Below are 23,540 nucleotides of genomic sequence, written 5' to 3'. Positions count from 1 at the left end.
TCTAATTGTATGTGGAGGAGCAAGTTACATCTCGGCAGTTACACGTTTATCAAATATAATCAGAATTTCAATGTTCAGGGTCATTTGTCTCGTGGCAGAGTGGTAGAGTCGGGTAGATTACAAGCTGAGAAATCTGGGTTAGTTGAGTTCACCTTTGCGCAGGCGCAGAAGGAAGCCTACCAATAAAACCTGCAAGCGCCCTTCCCCCACCCCTTTCCGGCTTGCCTCTAGCGCAGGCGCATAGTGTCCTTCAATATGGCCGCCTCCGTGGATCTGGAGTTGAAGAAGGTAAGGGGGGATTTTCAGCAGACAGACACTTCTGTTTGAATGATAAAGCGAGTAGGGACGAAAATGGGGGCGTGAGGGGGGAGGGGGAAAGCTCGCGTTTCGCTGGAGGAAGGAGACTGTAGGGGGCGGGGTCTGGCCTCCCGAAGCCTTGAGACCGGACCCGCTCTGCTTCAGGTGGAGGCTCTTGCTCGCAGGAGCTGTTTCTGGTGGGTTTAGGTTGCTGGGTCGCACGCGGGCTGGGCTGCAGTGTGTTCTTATGTTGGAACTTCAGAGACATCTCTCTGTGTTTTGGAGCCGTCGGGTACCAATTTCATAGCAAGGACTGAAGACAGTGTCTCACAGTGATGATGCCTGTCAGGATGCTTGCAGGAGAACTTGCAGTTTGGTTTCCTCATTTGATTTGAAAAACTCCAGGTTCAATCTTTGCTTTTAGGTCATTTATTCTACACTATACCTTGAAAGGTCTTTCTGTATTTACACCTCAAATAAGCAGACACTGCTTGACTCCTGTCAAGGCTCTAATCCTCCCTTCCCCATCACCTTTGTAAAGAGCTCATACACTACCCCTCCTCCCCAAGTAAGTTTTCCAAAAGACCTTTCAGAGGAATTGGATTGTTGTTGTTGTTATTATTATTTTGTTCAATCCGTTGCTTAGAAATGATTTTGTTATTTTGCTTTTTTTTTTTTAAGAGACAATGTCTCAGGGTGTTCTAGATTGACGTGGGACTTATTGCCCTTGAATTCCAGGCAGTCTTTCTGCCTCAGCCTCTTGAGTTCTGGGAATTAGTCTTGAGTCAAATGCCTGTTTATAAATGGGTTGTTAATTGGAAACATTTTTGCTACTTAACAGTCTTGGGACTGATCCTGGCTGTGCTATCTTTGTGGAGAGTTAGCTGTAATTAGAAAGGACCCTAGAACTCATTCTGTTTAAATGTACTTTTCTAGAAAGGTAAACTTCTAGTGTTTTTTTTTTTTTTTTTTTCTTTCTGGTTAGCTTGGTTTAGTTTGGTCAGGCCCTGAACCCCTAATGTACTTTAGTGCTGTTGCCTTCAGAGTATTAGGGTAACAGATATGTGCTAGGGTCCCTGGCAAGAAAAGTCTTAAAAGATTGAGCCCCAGGCAGCAAGATGGGTCAGTGGTGAAAATACTTGCCAGGCGCCTGGCTGTTTAAGTTCTATCCCTGGAACCAACGGTAGAAGGAGAGAACTACACAAAGTTGTTCTCTAATCTTAGAGGCACACACTAGTACACTGCTCGGTGCTCACACAAACAATAGTAAACACATTTTTGTTTTTTCTTTTCTTTTTTTTTTTTTTTTTTTCGGAGCTGGGGACCGAACCCAGGGCCTTGCGCTTTCTAGGCAAGCGCTCTACCACTGAGCTAAATCCCCAACCCCAGTAAACACATTTTTAAAACGGAGTCTAGCATTTGGAATTACTGTAATCCTTTTTTTTTTTTTTTTGTTCAGTAGGTTTTTTTTAGGTGAGAAACATTTTTAAAAGTTGTGTGTGTGTACATTTTGCAAGGTGCTTAGTGGAAGTCAGAGAACAATTTTTGGGAGTTAGTTCTCTCTTATGAGGTGGGTCCTGGGGATTGAACTCTTGGTATCAGGCCTTCTAGGCAAGCTGAGCCATCTACTGGCCCAGATTTGGATTCTGGTTTTGTTTTTCCCAAGAGACAGAGTCTCATGTCGCCTAGGTTGGCCTGGAACTTGGCTATGTAGTTGGCATGCACCCCTACACCCAGTTTCCCTAGTGCTAGGATTTGCACTCAGGGCTTCCTGCATTCGACAAGACCTCTCACTGGGACCTAGGGATTGCCACTTTGGCGAGATTGTCTTGTGAGCTGCTGGGACCTTTATTTCCCCCTTGCCCTTCATGCCTAGCATTAAACAACAACAAGTTGTATTTTTATGTATGTGTCTTGCCTGCATGAATGCCTGTATACCATATGTGTGCATCCCTCTCAGGCTAGAAGAGGGCTTTGCATCCCCCTGAAACTGTAGTTAACATGTGGTTGTGGGTTGCTATGTGGGTACTGGGAACCAAACCTGGTCCTCTGCAAAAGCAGCCAGTGCTTTTAACCCCTGAGCCATCCCATCAGCTCCCAAGCTCAGCCACCTTGTGGGTCCTGGGGAGTGAACCCTGGGTCAGCTGACTGCACTGTTTCCCTAGCTCCCATAAGTAACATCATAAGTAGCTGTCTCTGGTTAACCTGTGCCTAAGTAATACGACAGCTGAAACAGCTGTTCCTAATAAAAGAAGCCACTTGCTATTGTTCTGGGGATGCTAAATATGTGCATCTTTCTGCCATTCTTGTCTTGAAACATGTAAACTTAGCCTTAGATAGCATTCTCTCATGCTATAAATCTCAGCCTTGTAAGCTTTTCTTTCTTTTTCTCTTTTTCTTTTTGAGACATGGTCTCACCATGCATCCTGGACTAGCTTGGAACTCACTATATAGGTAGACTAGGCTAGCCTAGAAATCACAAGAGATCCTCCTGGGTTCTAGGATTAATGCATTTCTGTGCCTGACATGTAAATCTCAGCTATGTATCTATATCTTTATATAAAGCGTTTTCTCCTTTTATCATGTAGGTTCAGGTCCCAGGGATGGAACTCAGGTTGTTAGGCATGGTAAGAAGTACCTTTACCTGCTGAGCCATCTGTGAACCATTGTCTGTCTGTCTGCCCACCCATCTATTTATCTATTTATAGATAGATTAAAAATTAATTTTAAAATGTAGTTTGTGCATTTGAAAGTGTGCTCAAGTGTTCTCTTACCAAGTAGTTCCCAGGGTCAAACTTAGGTCATTAGGCTTGGTGGACAGTGCTGTTATCTGCTGAGTCAATCTCAATCCCCTAAAAAAAATTTCTTTTGTGAGACTAGGTGTCTTGTAGCCCAGCCTGGCTTCAAATATCTTATGAGTCGGAATTCCAAACAGCTCCTGAACCCCTTGCTTCTGCCTCGCAGTTGTTAGGATTATAGGTGGGAGACACCAGGTCTGGCTCTCCAGCCAGGATTTTGATATAATGTGAGGTGTTTTGGATTCTAGTTACATAATACAGATGTAGTAAGTTGTTTCTTGCATTGAATCTCTTGGGTTTATCTCCTGAGTATTTTATTTATCTCTTTTATTACTCTGTGGTTAGTTGATGTATAGCTATTTTTTTAATGCACATTTATTTTGCTTATTCATATTGATCACATCCTCTATGAATAGAGTCAATGAATAGTGTACTTTTAGAATTTACAATTCTGTTGACTCTCATTATCTTGGTAAATTTTACAGCCTTGTCTGGTTAGCATGTTCTGTTTTAACAAATCTAAATTTGACTTAAGTTTTTTTTTTTTTTTTTTTTTTGGTTCTTTTTTTCGGAGCTGGGGATCAAACCCAGGGCCTTGCGCTTCATAGGCAAGCGCTCTACCACTGAGCTAAATCCCCAACCCCTTGACTTAAGTTTAGCCTACTAAATCAAGCACTTGTTTTTCTTAGGCCTTCACAGAGCTTCAAGCCAAAGTTATTGATACTCAACAGAAGGTGAAGCTTGCAGACATACAGATTGAACAGCTAAACAGGACAAAAAAGCACGCACACCTTACGGACACGGAGATCATGACACTGGTGGATGAGACTAACATGTATGAAGGTGTAGGAAGAATGTAAGTAAATTATATCCTTCATGGGGTTTTCTTGTGAGAATTTTTGGATGAATTAAATGGTAGAATTGTTTAAAATGACTTGGGTTAAAATATAGAAATAACTTGCAAAAGCTTTCTTTTAAAAAAGGAGTAAAACCCCAGGTTGTATGTGTTCTCGTTCTCTCTCTCTCTCTCTCTCTCTCTCTCTCTCTCTCTCTCTCTCTCTCTCTCTCGGCATGGGTATGTGTGGGTGTGCCTGTCCCCCTCTCCCACCCACCTTGTCCATGAAAGTGTCGGATCTCTTGGAACCGGATGTAGGTGGTTGAGAGCTTCCTGATGTGGGTGCTGGGAACTGAACTTGGGTTCTCTGTAAGAGCAGCTAGAACTCTTTAACTGCTGAACTCTCTCTAGCCACTCCCCTTTCAAAAATATTTTTATTAACTATGTATGTATGGTATGGCTGTGTGTTGGTCTCTGCAATTGAGTACAGGTGCCCACTAACTTATGCTTTCTACTAATTACCAATATGATTTATTTATTTTAAAGTATTCTTTTTTTTTAATTTTTTTTTTAAAGATTTATTTATTGTATATGAGTACACTGTAGCTGTCTTCAGACACACCAGAAGAGGGCATCGAATCTCATTACAGATGGTTGTGAGCCACCATGTGGTTGCTGGGATTTGAACTCAGGACCTCAGGAAGAACAGTCGGTGCTCTTAACCGCTGAGCCATCTCTCCAGCCCTTAAAGTATTCTTAATGAGTGGAAATAGGGACAGATCATTGAGAAAGGCAGAACACTCCTGAGAATGGGAGTGGGCTGGTGAGCAGGGAAAGGGCTTAAAAGCCCTGATTGTTAATATAGTTAACACTACACTTTTTTTTATATCAAAAACATATTCTTGTTATGAGAGAGATTAAGTCTTCTTTATGTTTTCTGAGAAAACGAAGACTGGGAAAGCCATTGTGTATGGGCCACATTCCATTACAGTTAGCTAATGGGGAAGGACTGATTTTTTTTTTTTAAGGTGGGGAGGAGGGGGTTCTGCGTTTGGCCTTTGGATATTATGGACTAGGTAGCCCTTTAAGTTTGGAGATCTTTTAGTTAGAATGGAATTTGACCTCGCTCTTGGGATGACTTCTTTTGTGATTGACTGGGAGGAAGCGTAACATGTGTAAAGTTCTGTAATGACTTTAGCATGACATCATGACAAGGTGACCCTTCCCGTGACTAATTCATTCTTTCTGCTAAGAGAGAAGCGATGATAAATGTTGGATTTGCTTTCTTAAACCAACCGTATACATTTTCTCTTCAGTTCATATTTTTCATTTTGCCTTCTTTTAAGAGAACGAGAGTCCCTTTCGTGAGTTTTTGTTTTTAATTTTGAGATGGTCTTACTGTTTCTCAGTCTGGCCTCAAACTCATTGTGTAGCAGAGGGCAACTGAACTCCATGTCCTCCTTCCTCTACATCCTCCTGCCTCACGTCACCAAGTGCTGGGATTACAGGTGTCCAGGATTGGCTCCAATTGTGAGGTTGTTAATGGTACAGAACAGAATGGGAGCCAAGTAGAACCCTTGATCGTGTGTCCTGTAGAGTGAGATGTATTGTTGGCATTCACTGTGGGGTAATTTTATCCCTGAATTTGAATACCCTTAGGTCTTAGAACCGTGATGCCAGCCTCTTACTATGGTTGGAATCCACACTGTTACTTTAGCCTTTGTTTATAACAGCTAAACCTAGGGCTTTGAGCATGCCAGGCAAGTCTTCAGCCCCTAAGCTGCATCCCCAGCCCTGAAGCTTTATATTTCTTTAGAATAATGACATTTAGTAAACATTTTGCATAAATTGTGGGGGTTAGGTTTTTTTTTTTTATATTGTCCAAAGTTCTACAGATAAATTGTATTCCATGCAAAGTAGTAACAGAATTTAAAGCTTGCACATGGGTATCATTTCATATAAATTACACCTCTGATGAGAGATGTGCAGCTTTAGAGCTTTGGGTGAGCCTTGGTTTTAAAATGAGCTTTGCTTTCTGCTCTTCATTCAGCCTGAGTCTGCCCCGGGTCCAGGGCATGTGAGGTGAAATGTGTCTGTTACTTGGCCAGACAGAGTATCGGTGCCTCAGGGCTGGAGAGACTTGCTGATGCCAGTCTGGTCATGATGATGTTCCCATTTTTGATGCTAACCCTGGAACACCTACTTCCGAGTTTATGGTCTTGAGTACTCTTGAGTCTCATCGTTATTCATTCTTTAATTCCAGCCTTTCCCTTCCTTTCTAAGTACTACTTGAGAATTCTGATCATGTGACTTTACCCCATAGTTTGTATTTTGAAACAAGGTTTTTAAAATCCAAAAACCCTGCTTTGTTGTAGAGCCTGCCGTAGGTTTTTCCACTTTTCTTTTGGCCCACAGCCACTGTTGTTGTTTTTTGGAGTTCTGTATGTTGAACTGGGGGACTTCATACATGCTAGACAGGTGCTCTGTCCCTGAACTACATTGTCAACCTTTTATTTAATTAATTAATTAATTAATTAATTTATTTATTTTGAGGTAGAACGGGTTTTATGTAGCCCCGCCTAGCCTGAATCTGTTAAAGTAGCTGAGATGGTGTAGAGCTCCCATCACCTCCCTGGCCTCCCGCAGAGTGAGAGTGTAGGTAGGGCTAATCCTGCAGATCAGCTCACTTCTCTCTGCTCCCAGGCCTGCTCACATCTATTCTTCACAGTGCCAGAACCAATTATCCCTCACAGAACCTTTTGCTTATCCTCAGTCCTTATAGGGGAAAAATCTAATCTTGTTAGCCTCAAATTCATGGTCATATACTCTGTTTTTAATTGGCTCATCTAGCCTCAGGTCCTACTGCATCCTGTTCGTACATTCAGAGTAGCATAGACATATCCTATCATGGTCTTGTTTTTTGTTTTATCTGTTCAGAAGGATTTTGAGACTTTGTGTGGTTTTTAAACCTGCTCTGCCTGATTGGCGGTGTCTGACATGGGGCAAGGGAAGGAGACCCAGCACACACTCCACACACATTTTTACCCTTGCTGCATGGGTTTTGCTTTTTTGTTCTTCTTTTTTTTTTCATGTCATGTTTTGTGGGTTTCGTTTTGTTTTTGGAGGGGTGGGGAATCTTTGTTTATTCCATTTTTGGCCTTCAGCATTCCTCTTTCCCTTGTGAAATTCTCATTCTTCAAGTACCACTCAAATCTTGTGATGCCTTTGGAATTTTTCTAGATTTACCCATTCTTTCTTCAACAATACCAAGGCTCTTTGTTTTGACTGTCAGTAGAGTACATTGAGTATGTCATGTGATGTCCCCAACCAGATCAACTCCCTTGAGACCATGTACATATATCGCCTTTGGTTCCTCCACTCTCAGAATAATGTGTGGCACAAAATACATGTTAAATAAATACATATTGATATGAGTCGAATCTGATCTTTTTCAGCCTAAAATAATGACATTTTTTGGGTTCCTTTTTTTGTTTGTTTGTTTGTTTGTTTGACATAGGGTCTCAGATAGCCCAGGTTGGCTTTCAACTCTATAACAGAGGGTAGGCTTGAGTTCCTGATCCTCTTGCCTGCATCTCCTGGGCGCTAGGATTACAGGCCTGCACTGACACACCCAGCTTCTTGATTCCCTTAGAGAAAAGTTATGCTTAGAAGTTATCAGAGGTTCAAGAGTTGGAATTTACAATCCTATTTTAATAATGATTTGGTCAAGATGGAATTATAAAAGTAATATATAAAGGAAGCCACAAGTGGTGGTGAATGCCTTAAATCCCAGCCCTTGGGGGCTGGGCGGGAGGATTGTTGAATTTCAAGCCACTCTGGCCTACAGAAGGAATTCCAGGCTGGCCTGGTTACATAGTGATACCAACTCTAAACTGACAAATAAAGTAACATTTTGACTAAAGTAGAAGAATCGTTTCTTAACAGAATTGCTTGATTAATCTGATAGGATTTCTTCTTTTGAGAAAGTTGACTAATTTTCAATGCTGGTCAGTTTCAAAGTGTCCAAAGGGACAACAAAGATATCTCCAGACCTTCAGAATGATGCTGTGGGCACAGTTCTTGGGGGAACAAAGGCTATTCCATACAGCGTAATTTCAGTATAATCCCGTCTGATTTCCATGCTCACATAGCTGAAGACAGGCTCCCTTCTTAGGGATGATTGTATCTAAGCAGGTCTTTGCAAGGCCACGTGCCCTTCAGCTTCTATTTAGAGAGAAGGTTGGTCGAGTTAAATAACTTCTGTGTGGCTATTTTGGGGTTAAAGTAAGGGAAGCCAAGCTGTGGGGTCAGGGAAGATGAATTGCTCTCCACTGTAAGCCCCAAGCTTCATCACTCAAAGCTGTGTCTGTCCGTCTTTTGGGTTGTTGCCAGCACATTTTCGTTCTCTTACTTCATATTCTTCGGAGAGGCTGTTATGTAGCCTGATACTACTACCACCGATTTCTAGTTCTGCTGCTTAAGCTGTTTGTGAGCTGATCTCACCGCTCCACTTTGAGAAGCATGATGAAAGTTACAACTGTGGGATGAGCTGTCTGGCTATTTGGAAGTGTTTGTCTTTGCATCTTTCTATCATGCAAGGAGGGAATCCAGATTTCAAATAAATGTGATGTGAATATTTCTTTTTTTTCCACAAATAAACAACTTCTAGTCATGTGAGTTTTCCTTTTCACTCTGTATAGTATAGGATGAGAAGTTTCAAAAAATAATTTTAATGTTTTGATAAGAATTATTTTAAGTACACATAGATAACATTTAACCATGTTAGTGCTCGAAAAGACTGTGTTTTTATAAACAATAGGCATGACTCTGACCTTGATTTGATGTGAGGACTCTCCTAACATTTTGTTGAGCAGTGCATAAATAACATTTCTAATTTTCAAAACAGATAAATTGGCCCTTTATTTTTATTTTTTTTTTAACATGGGAGCAACTTGAGTAGATTAGCCTTTGAGAAGAATGATAAGTCCCTTTTTAAAGCTTGACTAAAAATAACTTGGTGCCATATTTAAACCAATTTAGAGGTACGCTTCCATTCTGTGGGTATTTTTTACATTTAAGGAACTAAGAATGACAATGGTATAAATCTACCATCTGGATAAGCGTCTAGCAATGCAGAGGTAGCTGTTGCAGAGCGCAGCTATTTCTACTTGAAGTAATTTTATGGTTGATCTTTGTTGGCTGAAGGATCCAGAAGTGTCAACTTAAGTTAAACGCTGCATAGGTGGAAGGTAAAACAGGAGGCGCAAGATAGCTAAGAGCTGCTCTGAGAAAGCACTCACGCAGATTTCCAACTAATTAGGATAAAAAAGCTAAACTCTTCATCACAGCCCAGGCAATTTGCCCTTTGTTCAAATTATAATGTTCATGCTGTTCTCTTATTTGTCACTGTGACTGTAGATACACAATTTTACCTGTGACATCCCTTAGAAGTAGGATGAATAGTGAACGTTAAATATTAATGGAGATAACAGTTGCGAATCTGAGGTTTGCAGCCCTTTTACAATCTCATGTAGCTATCTAAAGTTTATCTTCCAGTTAAGTGAGGTAATTTTAAAGCTGAAGAAAGTTGTATTTTATTTCCAGGAGATTAGGAAATAATATTTAGAAAGTGTAGCACTGCAAACATTGTTGGCATTGTTTATACTGCTGTTGGTACAGTAAACATAGCTGTACTATTGCTCTCACAAGAATCAGGTCTGTTTGTTTATTACTAGTTTTAAAGACTTATTTATTGATTTTGTGTATTTTGTCTCTATGTACAGTCTGCACACCAGAAGAGGGCATCAGAGCCCATGGAACTACAGTTAAAGATTGTTATGAGCCCTCATGTGGAAGCCGGGAATTGAACTCAAAACCTCTGGCAGAGCAGCAGCCAGCTCTTAACTGTTGGAATATTTCTCCCAGCCCTAGGTTTAGATATTTAATGCTAAGTGCAGATAGGAAAAATGTGTAGAATACTTTTGATGGGAGAGCCCTATTGTAAATGCAAATTTATAAGTTTCTTTTATATTCTTTCCATAGGGAGTAACTTGTAGTTTTTGGTTTAGAAAGCAATGTAAAGATAACTCACTCACTCTCTCTCCTTCCTTCCTTCCTTCTTTTCTTTTCTTTTCTTTTTGCGTGTGTGTGTGTGTGTGTGTGTGTGTGTGTGTGTGTGTGTGTGTGTGTGTGTGGTGGAGGGGGTGTTTTGAGGCAGTTTCTCTGTGTTCTCTTAGCTGTCCTGGAACTTGCTCTATAGACCAAGCTGGCCTAGAGCTCATAGATCCACCAGCCTCTGCCTTCCCAGTGCTGAGATTAAGGGTCCACACCACCACTCAGCTGCAAAGATAATTTTCAAAGGTAATATTTTTATTTTTTTTACTTTAAAAGGTTCTTTTTATTTTTAAAAGAAGAGAGGTTCTTGCTGCTTGGCTGCACTTACTAATAGGACAGGACTCACCCTTCTTGTGTTTTTATACAGAGCCATTTAAAGCCATTGCTGTCATTGCTCACAGTTCTTAGGGAAAGAAAAACACTGTTTCCTGTTGTGTGTGGGAAAAATGACTTCAGTTTTGTTGATGTGAAATATGTATAGAACCCCAGATGGGCACATCTCCTTCTTCCCATATTTAGGACTCCAGAGAGGGGCCTTTGAGTAATCTTAATTTCCCTAAGTTGTCAGTGATTTAAAAACTCGATGCTCATTACAACTTGTCCTCCTGCTGTGTACAGTGACATAATTGTTTTTAGGTCGCAGAGCTTAGCAGACATTTGCGTAAGTCTTACATAGTCATGTTTCTTCAGAAGAAGAAGCCTTTAATAATTCCTTCCTCTCTTCCCCTCCCATGTTTCCCAGAATGTAAACATTCTCACTGAAACACGGGAAATTAATTTTGAAAATGTGCTAATTACAATCAATTGTTAAAAGGAAAAAGAAGTCTCTTAAATAGTGCAAATGCACTAAAATAAATTTTCATTTAATGTATCCTTGTTATAGGGTTACTTATTTTTAGGCTCTTTCTTTCTTCCTTCCTTTCTTTCTTTCTTTCTTTCTCTCTCTCTCTCTCTCTCTCTCTCTTTCTTTCTTTCTTTCTTTCTTTTGTTTGTAAAGAACGTAAAGAACGTAATCCATTCATTGTGGTACTTAGCATCTACAATTCCTGACATCAACAGACCTGATATCAAGGCTGGAGGGATGGCTCAGTGGTTGGGAGCTCTGGCTGCTTGCTCTTGCAGAGGACCAGAGTTCAATCCCAGCACCTACATCATAGCTTACAACCATCTATAACTCCAAGGGATCTGACATCCTCTTTTGGCTTCCATGAGTTAAGGCCCACATACGGTGCACAGTCATACGTGCAGGCACAATACACATAACACATAAAATAATTAGAAATACCTTTTTAAAAAAAGACTTGATATATCTCCCACAGAAAGGATTAAACATAGTCTGCCTTTGTGGTGTAAAGGTAGCAGTTATTCAGCAACCTGACAGAAACAGGGTGAGCCTAAGTTGATGATAACAGGAATCAATATTGTTAACTCAGGGAAGGGGTCAAGTGCCACTGACTTGTAGCAATATGTGTTACTTTGTTACTGAGAAATTAGTTGTAGTTAACTTGAAAAGAAAAAGTAAAATTTAAATTGTACTAAAGAATTTTCTGATTTTAACTGCCACTTATGTCATAGTGATAAATTTAGGAACAGTTTGGTGTCTAATCTGTTTGAATGAGATGGCTGAAATGCTTATGTCAAGGACTGTAGCCTGCTTAATGAAATACCCAAAAAGGACTCAAAAGAACTGTCCCAGAGTGAGAGGCTCAAACCATTGTATGCACACATAGTTGGTAATGATTTGTTACTTGTATCAAAAATTGCTGGGCTCTAGGAGTCATGGCTTTTGGAGGGAGGGAGAGAGGGAGGGAGGGAGGGAGGGAGGGAGAGAGAGAGAGAGAGAGAGAGATATTATGAGCTACCACATGTGGGTACTGGGAACTGAACTTGCGGCCATTGGAACTGCAGCAAGAACTCTTAACCATCGAGCCACTTTCCAGTCCCTATCTCCCTTTTTTCTAAAAATGTAGTAATTTTGATTCATTAGTCTCTTGTGTGTGGGAGCACAGGTGGAAGTCAGGATAACTTGAGTCACTTCCTTCTTTCCATCATGTAGGTCCTGGGACACACACTCAGGTGGCCAGGCTTGGTGGCAGTCACCTGCTGAGCCCTCCCAGCTTTTCTTGTTTAGACACATATCAGTTACTTTGAAATGGAGCAGATGTTTGGAAGCCGGTATCCTTTTGGCTTCAAAGTGGACTTAAATTACTCTGATACCAAAACTTTCAAGCATCTAGAGCCTAGTATTAAAAACATCTCTAAATAGGTAAGAACTCATGACTTCTCTCTGCCCATCTGAGACTAAGAGATTTGGATGACAATGTGCAGTCTATTTTTTGTTTTGTTTTGCTTCATTTTGAGACATGTTCTCACATTGTAGCCTAGCCTGACTTGGAGGAATTCATTATGTGGAGCATGCTAGTTTCAAACTAAGGTTGATTTTCCTGACTTAGACTTCCAAGAGCTGGGATTGCCACACCAGCTTCCAATACATATGTTTCTGAATGACTTTTGACTGAACTTTATTGGCTTTCTGCCAGCACGTGTTCATCAACACTAACAGCCTTGACTATCTGTTTCCAGTGTTGTATTTTAACCTACTAGTAAAATGAAGATTACATCTTTAAAAGAAAGAAGTAAGCTTTCTTACTATTTACTTCAACATTTGAGGTTTGATGAGGCGAAAGTAAAAGTGGTAAACATCGGAGGTGATTATTTACCAGAACACTTAGAATGCCAAATAGTAACCCAAAATAAACACGTGTTTTAAAATAGATTAACGTACTACAGCTTCCATTTCAGGAGTAATGGTTTTGACTTAAAAATAGACAGTGTTTTAAATTAGTACAAACTGAACCTTGCAGTGTACGCTGCTTATCTCGAACACAGAATGTTCGTAGGTGGGCTTGGGGTCCTCAGGAGCCATGGACAGCTAGTCCCTGGAGTGCACTCTCCTCCCTCAGCTGACCCTCAGGGAGGAGTCTAGCTGTGCCTCATTCTTTCTCTCTGGCTTGACTTTCCCCTGGACCTGACTAGCATCCTTCTCACCCTTATCCTGATTTCTTTTCTTCACATTTTGTAAATACTAGATTGCCGCTGTGCTTACCAACTAGATTTTCTCCCCCCTTGCCTTATGTTTAATTGTCTTCTTGGTACCTCCCCCACCCCCTCCCCGAGATAGGATATCCTACATAGCCCAGGCTGACCTTGCATTTATTATATAGTTGAGAATGACCTTGAAGTTCCATTTGTATATATGTTTATGTGTTTATGTCTCTCTCTCTCTCCTCTCTCTCTCTCTCTCTCTCTCTCTCTCTCTCTCTCTCTCTGTGTGTGTGTGTGTGTGTGTGTAGATGTGGGTCCTCTGGAAGAGCAGCAAATGCTCTTAACCACCTAAGCCATGTCCTCAGCTCTTTTAAAAGATAAGAAGACTTCACTGAGCCTAGAGCTCACTAGTTCAGCAAGATTAGCTGGCCAGTTAGCTCCAGGGAACCTCCTGCCTCTGCCTGGCCACCCTAGGATCGCAGGTGTGCACCACCAGGCTCTACCTGAGCACTGTGGATCTGAATGTTGGTCCTTAGCTTGCAGAGTGAGCATTTTACCTACTGAGCCATATCTCCAGCTCAGACATTAAACTGGCTTAGATCTGGGACTATAGGCATATAAACCACCTGGTTTATGCTTTGGGAGATTGAACCCAGGACTCTGCATACCAGGCAGGCCTTGTAATGGCTCAACTATATTACCAGCCTCCAAATGCTTTCTTACGTACTAACAAGTCCCACATTGTATCTTTAACTTGAACTGCCTTATTGCATTCTGAACTTGTTTATCCAGCTGTCTACATCTCTGTTGGTATTTTAATATGTATCTCAGAATTTACTTGGCCAACATAAAGTTCTCGCTTTTTATGAATAAGCCATATTGCTCAGTCTTTCTCATTTCAGCAAATGGCTTTTCTATCCTTTCAGTTCTTCCAAATCTTGGTGCATTCTTTTTTTTTTTTAATTTGATCTGGCAAGTTTTAGGAGCATGTAGCATGCCATCAGCATAGAAAGTTTCAGCCTTGTTTTTGCTTTGCCTTTTTTTTTTTTTAAACTCACTGTGTGTCTCTAAGTAGACCATTTTGCTAAAATTACTTCCCAGAGGAGACATGAGCAATGATCCCAAGGACAACTTAGGCACAGTTCTGCTGGACTTCACTCTGGGGAACCAACAAATTTCTTGGTGTTACTGACAGGGATGTGGGAGCCCCCCTTCTCAGCAAGTTGTACCTGGAAAATCTTTACCTAGCAAGGATGAGAGTGTCCGTGAAGCTGCATAGATGGAGCCCCTCCTCGTCTTCCCTGGTCTGTCTAACACTTCTCAGAGGCCACGTGCAATTAAACGGCAGAGTTACATACACCAGCAGTAAGGTGTAGATACTTAGGTGATAATCTCCTGACTCTCCCCGTCCGTGAAGTGGTGTAAAAAGTTAACAGACCCAACTGGGTTATCTTTTTGCCAGGAGGTACAACCGAACTCTCTAAGATGGCAATTGATTGGCTTGGAGGACAGTCACTCATAACAACCAGGCTGCTCTCAAATATGGAGGCCCATTTTTCTCCACCTCTGGAGTGCTGGGACTAAAGATGAGGAAGACTCTCACTGTGTAGCTCTGGCTGGCTGGAATTAGTAGTTCCCTTGCCTCAGGCCTCCAGTGCTGATAGTAGATGCATTTGTCACCATACTTAGGTAATTAATTATTATGTCTTCATTTTGTGAAAATTAGGATTCATCTTAAAGTGTGTGTGCGCGTATCAGTCTGTCTGTCTATGACATATAATCAATCAGAAAGGTTCTGCTAAATAAGCATGGAGACTCGAATTCAGCCCCTGGCACCCAGATAAAAAGGTGGGCATGCATATGGAATATCCCTGCAAGCCTGGCAGAGGCAGCCGGTTCACTAAGGGCTCTTTGGTCAGCTGGCCTACCCTGATTGGTGAGGTAGAGTTTGGGATGGTGCTTCACATCCTTAATCGCAGTCTTCTGGAAACAGAGGTAGGTGAATCTTTGTAAGTTTGAGGCCAGCCAGGGCTACATAGGGAGATCCTGTTTCAAATAACAAGGTAGCTTAATGGAATAGCATCTTGTTTTCCATGATTTTGGGGGTCCTGTTCAGAAAGTCATTCTCTCTCATCTATTTGAGGTAGGATGCCCTATTTATAAAGGAGGCTAGACCTCACTATGTATCCTAGGCTGGCCTCATATTTGTAGCAAGCGTCCTGTATCAGACTGTACAAGTGCTGGGATTACAGGCACAAGCCATTCCCACCAGGATCCCCAAATTGTAGCAATGTCTTGAGGTGTTTTTTGTTTGTTTGTTTGTTTTTTTGTTTGTTTGTTTTTGTTTACCTCTAGTAGTTTAAGAGTTTTGGGTCTTTGATAGATCTAGATCTCTAATGTAGTTTTGTATGGGAAGAGATAGGAGTCAAGTTTGATCTATTGCATTTGAGTTTCCAGTTTTCCCAGCGCCATTTACCTAGTAGGCTGTTCTTCCTCTAGTGTATATTTTTGGTGCTTTTGAGAATTAGTTGAGTATAAATAAGCGGGATTTGCTTGCTTGTTTTTGAGACAGGGTCTATGTAGCCAAGGCTTGCCTGGAGCTCACTATGCAGCCCAGCTGTCTTCGATTCTCTTGCTTTTTAGCCTCCAGGTGTTGGAGATTGAACCTGCAGCTTGTACATGCTAGGCAGAACTGCTCTCTGACACATGGCTGTGCCCTCTTGGAGGAGGAACTGTTGGTAGCATTTCTGTGGTATGTTTGCCAAGATAAATATTCTCAGCTTTTGTTTGCATTTCTTTTATTTTTGCAGTATATTTTCACCTATGCTGATTGGTACCTGGTTTTTTTCCAAAGCTCCTTGAAAATGTCACGCCATTGTCTTCTTGCATAGTTTATGTTATAATTCTTATCTCTAAAGAATGTGTCATTCTCTGGTTGCCCTTAAGACTGTCATTATCTTTGGTTTGCAGTAGTTTATACTTTGTCCAGTTTGTGTGTGTGTGTGTGCGTGCGTGTGCGTGTGTTTTCATTTTTGACACTGGCTGGGATGAGAGTGGTGGTTGGTTTGTTTTGTTTAAGAAAGTACAAGTTCAAGTTCGGCCGGGCAGTGATCGTACATGCCTTTAAACTCAGCACTCAGGAGGCAGAGGCAGGTGGATCTCTGAATTCGAGGCCAGCCCGGTCTACAGATCAAGTTCTAGAACAGCCAGAGCCACACAGAGAAACCCTGTCACAAAAACAAACCAAAGAAGAAAGTGCAAGCTCATGGTGTCTTTACATGCTTCTTTCTCTCTCTTCCTCCTGGGTCTGACCACGTTAGAGAATTTGAGGCCCTTTTTGAGTAGGCTCTATCATTCATTTTTAACTCTACATAAATAAGCAAAGGTTAATTGTTTTTATTTATATTTATATAAATGCTCATGACACACGTGTGCAGGCCCTGCAAAGGCCAAAAGCGGGAGTCGTATTTCCTGGAGCTGTATTGTAGATGGTTGTCAGCCAGTGTGGGTGCTGGGAATTTAATCACTCTTAACACTAAGGCATCTCTCCAGCTCCTATGTCGAATAATCTATCAAAAGAAACTCAGATATGTAGGTAGGTGTGTGTGTGTGTGTGTGTGTGTGTGTGTGTGTGCATACTTGCATGCTGTGCCCAGAGTACAGGAGTCTGGTTTTCTCTTCACCATTATGTGGGCTCTGAGGAGCAAACTCTGGTCCTCAGGCTCCCACAGCAATCACTGTACCTTGTACCTGCTGAGCTGTCTTGTTGGCCCCTTGAGTCCATTTTGTTAGCCTTTCTTATAGTTAATTTGAACTATACCACTTGTCTAACTAGGAGCAACTGTAAGTTACATTTTGATCTTAACATACTTGGGGGTCTGTGGTTGCTGTATACTTTGGTCTGTGAAAGCCAGCAGCTTATGGTTATTGGTTACTGTCGTGGCTCGTGTGGCTGGTGATGGAAACCTGAGTGGGAACAAAGAGAGATTAAGAGAGACAGACATAAGCAATGTAAAGCTGGGATTGGATGGGCTGCACGGAGGTACACCAGCATCCTGGATACCAAGTACATTTACTGTGTACAACATGAAGGAAGGGTGGGCTATCTCACCTTAGTAGTAGGGGCCTCTGTAGGGGAGAGTCTGGGAGCTGGTCATACAGTTATCCAGGAGGAGGAAGCTTCACTTCACACTTTTTACAGATCCTGTTTTTAGCTAAAGATTGGCCATTTCTCAGCATTTGCACTTGGACCAGGGGACATGGTGCCTTCCCATGAATCTGAGGCATTGGTGTACATGACATGTCATGAATGCTTGTTCACACAGAGACACACTGGCTCTCTACAGCTTTTTTTTCTTCTTTTTTTAAAAGTTTTGTTTTTTAAGATTTTTCCCCCCTTTTTGGTTTTTCAGGACAGGATCTTTCTGTGTAGCTTTGGTTGTCCTGGGAACTTGCTGAGTAGAGAACTCAGATCTGCCTGCTTGTGTCTCACAAAGGCATATACCATCATTGCCTAGCTTGGATTAATTTCTATTGCTGTAAATTTTGTCTGTGGGTGGGTAAGTTCACATGTGTCAGAGGCCAGAACTGTTGGATTCTCCTAGAGCTAGAGTTACAAGTGGTTGTGAGCCGTCTGATGTGGGGGGCTGAGCATCAAACTCAGGGAATGGTATGCTGTCTTCTTAGCTGGGCCATCTTTCCAGCTCCTCTGTGTGTGTGTGTGTGTGTGTGTGTGTGTGTGTGAAGATTATATGTATGAGTCTTTTGCCTGAATGCATATAGCATGTCTAGTGCACTCAGAGTTTGGAAGAGGGCATCAGATCCACTGGAACTAGAGTCGTAGGTGGTTATCATCAACCATGTGGGTGCTAGGAATTGAATCTGGGTGCTGTAGAAGATCAGTGAGTGCTCTTAACCACTGAGCCATTGCCCCAGCTCCTGATTACATATCCTTTTATGTTTGTTTGTTTTGTCTGCTTGTTTTGTGAGAGGATCTCATTATATAGCACTGGGTGGCCTAGAATTTACTACATAGACCAGTCTGGCTTCAAATTCACAGATATCAGTTTGCCTCTGCCTCCCAAGTACTGGGATTAAAGACGTGCACTGCTATACCTGGTTTGATTATATATTCTTATTTTATTTTATTTTATTTTATTTTATTTTATTTTATTTTATATAAGTACACCGTAGCTGTCTTCAGACACACCAGAAGAGGGCATTGGATTCCATTACAGATGTTTGTGAGCCATCATGTGGCTGCTGGGATTTGAACTCAGGACCTCTGGAAGAAGAGTCAGTGCTCTTAACCTCTGAGCCATCTCTCCAGCCCTTGATTATATATTCTTTTTTTTTTTTTTTTTTTTTTTTGGTTCTTTTTTTTGGAGCTGGGGACCGAACCCAGGGCCTTGCGCTTCCTAGGCAAGCGCTCTACCACTGAGCTAAATCCCCAGCCCCTGATTATATATTCTTAAAAGATAATTTTTACTTGGTTATTCTGTTCACCCTAAGGTAGTTTTATTGTGTCCTACAAAGAGGCAAATTTATTTTTTCAGTACTCTTAGGCAAAAGGTGGAACCCTTTGGGAATCTGCCTTGAATAGAAGATTCTAGGTGTACCCTTATGCTGGCCTGTTTTTACCAACTGTTTTCTGTTTTCCTGTCAGTTCAAATGCTCAAGGCCTCCAAAACCTTAGGGACTTTAACCTCTAATCTAAAAAAGAGTCTCTTTTAGAAACTGACTTTACCAGATGGGGTTTCATGTAGTTGAGGCTAGCTTCCAACTCGATCTATAGCTCGGGGTGATCTTGAACTCTTAATTCTCCTGCTTCTGCCTTCCTAGGGTAAAGATTACAAGTGTATACCACCTTGTCTAGTCCCAGTTTGGTTCATTCTTTTCATCCCTCTCTGTGCTACTTAATTTGTGGATGTCCTGAAAATGAAATGCCATTAAGATTTTTTAAGAAACTTATCCAAACCAAGTCAAATGTTGTAAGCATTTTGGTTTTTGAATGGCATATGTTCAGTTGATCATATTTCGAAGTGTACCTAGCAAACTTTATTGCCACTGGTTCTGAATTATATTTTTGGGAGGTGCATAATACTTTTGATCCATACTGAATTATTAGAAAGTGAAGCTCATCTGTCAGCCCTGTCATATGATCTAAATTATAGCCTGTGCTGTTCCTCATAGAGGGGGAGAAATCAGAGAAGTATGTTATCCAGGTGACACAATTGCAAATAAATTAAGAGTGAATGCAGAAGGTCACATGTCTTTGAGAGCTGGCTTTGCATGGCCACAGGGCATTGGCTTCCAGGTAAAAATGGAGGTCCTTTTTGAAGCAGTGGCTCTAATAAAGGTTGTGTAATCCCAGCTGTCACCTGTACACTGTCTGCTCATCATTTGTCACAGGAGAATTCTTTTCCTTGTTTGTTTTGTGTATTTCAGTTGCTGTCATTTTATCATCTCTTTGTTTATAGAAACAATTAGGCAGGATCTCTGAGATTCTCTTCTGTGTACTTAATGTTTGTGATAATAAGACTCGTGATACATTGTCTCCAAATAATTCACTACCTCTTAGATCATAGATAACTCATTTGCTAAGGACTTTTCAGAAAGCTTAGCCTTTGGAAGTCTTTCTAGTAGCTGTGTAGAGAGTATCTCTGCCACATTTTGAATTGAGGGCTCAAACAACTTTCCATACATTGTGTTTTTGAGTTTTGTATGTAGCAGCCCCCTTAGGTAAACATTCAGGCTTATAAACTACTTGTATTGTTTAAAACCTGAATGACCGAGAGGTTTTGGGTTCACAGTAGTAGGCTGGCTGGCTCTGGCCTGTGAAGTTGGCCAGGCTGACACAGCGTCCTTAGGGATGTGTGGCCATGGACAACGAACGTGTTTCTGTTGTTTACTGTTCTTGCTTTCTAGTGACTTTATTTTCTGCTCAAGGGATTTAGTATCTGTTCAGATAACTTTCCTTTTAAAGGCCACATAAAGTAATGACTTGCCCTCTAATCTTAGCCTTGAAAATTTCCCAAACACTAAGAAAGCTGATGTCTAATGGTCTATCATTCGAGAGTACTACTCAATGGTAGACAGTCAGTGCTGTTTTAGAATTGTGCATGAATACGATAATTGGCCAGTCCTGGGCCTTGCCTGTGATGCTTTTCATGTCATTAAGACCCGGTGTAGTATAGACAGCTCTTTGTGAATAACATTCCCTGATTCGGAAAGAGAAAAACCCCTCGGTGTCACCTGGCCTTATCTTATTTACCTGAAATAGCGCTTGTCTCTTGGGTCCAGTAAGAACAATTAGATGTGATGAATTCTATAGGGAAAGACCTACAATTAATCATCATCATCATCATTTTTTTATGTGTGTGAACCATCTTCCCAGGATATAATGAAGAATCATCAGTTAAGATAGCTAGACTTAGGGCTGGAGAGGTGGCTCAGCCATTAAGAGCACTTGTTGCTTTTGCAGAGGACCCTGGTTCATTTCCCACAGCACATGGTGGCTCATTACCATCTTTAATTCCAGTTCTAGGGCGTCTGATATCCATTTCTGACCTCCGTGGGCGGGCGCCAGGCATACATGTAGTACACACAGATACACACAGGCAAAACTTCATACACATAAAAGTAAAAAAAAAAAAATCTGGGTGATTGACATCATGGATGAAGAGGTGTAATGATTACTGGCATGATCGAGTTCATGGAACTGTATTAACATGTATGATAAGATATATTCCTGAAGGAGAAGGAAAGTTTTTTCTCAGATGTCAGGTCTACAGTTGCTCTGTGAGTGTCCTTTGTTCTGTATCCATAGTAACAGAGTTTCTTGGTGAGATCCTACCTAGGCATCCTGTTGTTTCTTTGAAGTTGGCAGAGAAAAATCACATGTTGACACCTCAATTTGTTTGGGTTTTTTTGTTAAAAGATAATGTTTAGTTCTTTGCTGCTGAATCCTGAAGTGTAGAGCGGTGAAAGTGTTCTATTACATATTTGTTATTGTTGAGCCGGAGCAATGGCTCAGTGGTTAAGAGCACTGGCCGCTCCTCCAGAGGACCCGTGTTCAATTCCCAGCACCCCTCTGACCCCCCCACCAGATACATATGCAGGCAAAATAACAATGCATACAAAAAATAAATTATCTTTTAAAAGTAATCATAATTGTTACTTAATCTGTTTTAGCATAGTTAAATAATCTTGAAAGTTGTTTGAGGAATTGGAGTTTTTCCATGGTTTCAGAAGAGAAATACTTCATTCAATTCCCTTACTTGAGGCTCTGAAACAGTTTGTTCTTCCTTTTCCTGCAGCAAGAATTATGAATTTAATGTCACAATTCAGTGTTAATACATAAAATTTCCCCATAATTGGGCCCTCAACAGTGGTGAATAATATGCCTGACTGTGAAATGGAAAAAGTTGAGATTTCTGTTTGTGCGTCTTGAGCTCTTCAGAGGTATCATACACTGGGAATGGCAATAAAAGACACTCTGGCGTATGTAGTGCCTTTGTGTGAGGAGTGCGGATAGACACTAAGGCATTGATCTTAACACAGTGCTCGATTGTGACTTTAAAGGTCATGAGTTACTGCTGTTACAAAAAGCCAAAAAGATGGAAGGACGCTCCAATGTACAAATACTGCGTTAAAAAGTCCACACAGAAAGACAACCCAAAGTTACTGGAAGTTTGTGTAGCTTATATGTTGACTTTTAATGCTTTTGCCATTTTTTCCTATCTGTAATATTTTCAACACCAGAACGCCCTTTAAATAAGAAAGCATAATTTGCCTTTATCCCTTTACTTTTCCTTGGCCAATAAAGCTTGAAAACCGTTATGGTTTCCAAGGTTTATTTGATGGAGCAGTTTTTTGTCCTGAATCTAGAGGCTATCCTCTTGACTACCGTTAACTGTGGTTTATAACAACTGGTTTTAAATACAGTAGCCATGTGGTTTAACTTTTAACTCTTTGTTTTCTAGGTTTATTCTACAGTCCAAGGAAGTAATTCACAACCAGCTGTTAGAAAAACAGAAAATAGCAGAAGAAAAAATTAAAGAGCTGGAGGTATGCCCACACAGCAGCCAGAACCTTTCAAGGGACAAATGTGGTAATCCCGCTGTTATGTGAAATGAAAGATGGCAGACACGAGTTTAGCCATAGTTTGGTTTTATCTAATTTGTTCTAATTATGTTGAACACCACGGAACAGCCATATCTATGACAGCATACAAAGATAAGAAGCTAAACTGTTCCTGGACAGCGATGACGCGTGCCTTTAGTGCCAGCACTCCCGAGACAGAAGCAAGCAGCTCTCTGTGAGTTTGAGGCTAGCCTGGTCTACAAAGAGAGCCCCAGGTTAGCTAGGACAGGACTACTAACAAACAAACCAACAAACAAGCAAAAAAACGAAAAAAAAAAAAAAAACCAGAAAAGAAATAAAACTTTTTTAAAACTGTGGACAATTTTAAAGATAAGGTGTGGATCTGAATGTATTTTCTCTGCTGCTTTTTTAAAAATTATTTTATTTTTTATATATATTGGTATTCCGCCTGCATGTTGATGTGAGGTCAGGTCTTGGTGTTACAGACAATTGTGAGCTGTCATGTGGGTGCTGGGAATTGAACCTGGGTCCTCTGGAAGTTTAGTCAGTGTTTTTACTGTTCTTAGCCACTGAGTCAACTCTCCAGCCCCTTCTGCTGTCTTTTAGTGGACAAATTCTTTAAAAATAAAAGTCATAAACAAAAGAATAAATTTAAAAAGCCATAAACGAAACAGTAGTGCATTGTTTATGTAGTAGATTATGGCAGATAGGGCACTAACGGGCAGTAGTGACAGTGCTGGAGGTGTTCTTTTACATACAACTCTTTTTATCTGAAATTCGGGTTTCAGACAGTGATGAAGTAGGGAGCCATAATTGATAAACAATAATAATTAATTATTAATTACTTAATACCTGGTAAACAATCTGAGGGATGTTGTGTGTTCCAGTGAGGAAAACAAAACTTTAAAACTTGGGTAAAAGACAACAGACTAGGGAGTGCAGGGAAACTCAAGTTTATCATTACAGTTTCCTCATGTGCTTGGAACCTTTGATGGGACTTTCTTTGGGGCTTTGGAGAAGGGTTTGTTTTGTATGTCACAGAGGCTACATTAGATAAAAAAATTGACTGTTTTTTTAGGCACCAACTGTTCCTGTGATGAGGGTGGATACATCATGATCTCATAGGTCACGTGATCTAATTTCTGTCAGTACTATTGAGGCAGTGGTTTAGATCATGACTCACCCTTCTGCTGAACTGGGAAGACAGCCCCTCTGGTCTGTGGGGATTCCTCAGGGGCACTGATCTGGTGTGGCCTTGGAGTGTGTAGTGTCTAAGAAACCTAAGAGGATTTTGAGACAGGGTTTTACGGTATAGCCCTGGCTGTCCTGGACCTCACTTTGTAGAC

At 41.0% G+C, this 23,540-nt stretch overlaps 1 protein-coding gene across 2 annotated transcripts in view; it reads left to right on the top strand.

Annotated features, from left to right (window-relative positions):
* Positions 1 to 228: 228 nt before the first annotated feature.
* Pfdn1 (prefoldin subunit 1) overlaps positions 229 to 23,540 on the top strand; it is a 52,916-nt gene continuing 29,604 nt past the window's right edge. Inside the window, exons 1-3 of one of the 2 annotated variants that reach the window (NM_001108427.1) lie at positions 229 to 288; positions 3,785 to 3,951; positions 22,074 to 22,158. In NM_001108427.1, coding sequence (NP_001101897.1) covers positions 256 to 288; positions 3,785 to 3,951; positions 22,074 to 22,158 — 285 coding nt within the window. In that variant the 5' untranslated portion in view covers positions 229 to 255. The remainder of the gene's footprint in view (positions 289 to 3,784; positions 3,952 to 22,073; positions 22,159 to 23,540) is intronic. The other variant, XM_087593080.1, reaches the window with a different exon arrangement.

Source organism: Rattus norvegicus, chromosome 18 (genome assembly GCF_021556685.1).
Source record: "Rattus norvegicus strain SHRSP/BbbUtx chromosome 18, alternate assembly SHRSP_T2T, whole genome shotgun sequence".
Taxonomy (NCBI): Eukaryota; Metazoa; Chordata; class Mammalia; order Rodentia; family Muridae; genus Rattus; species Rattus norvegicus.
The sequence above is the reverse complement of the archived record's forward strand: the minus strand, read 5'-3'. Positions and strand labels throughout refer to the sequence as shown.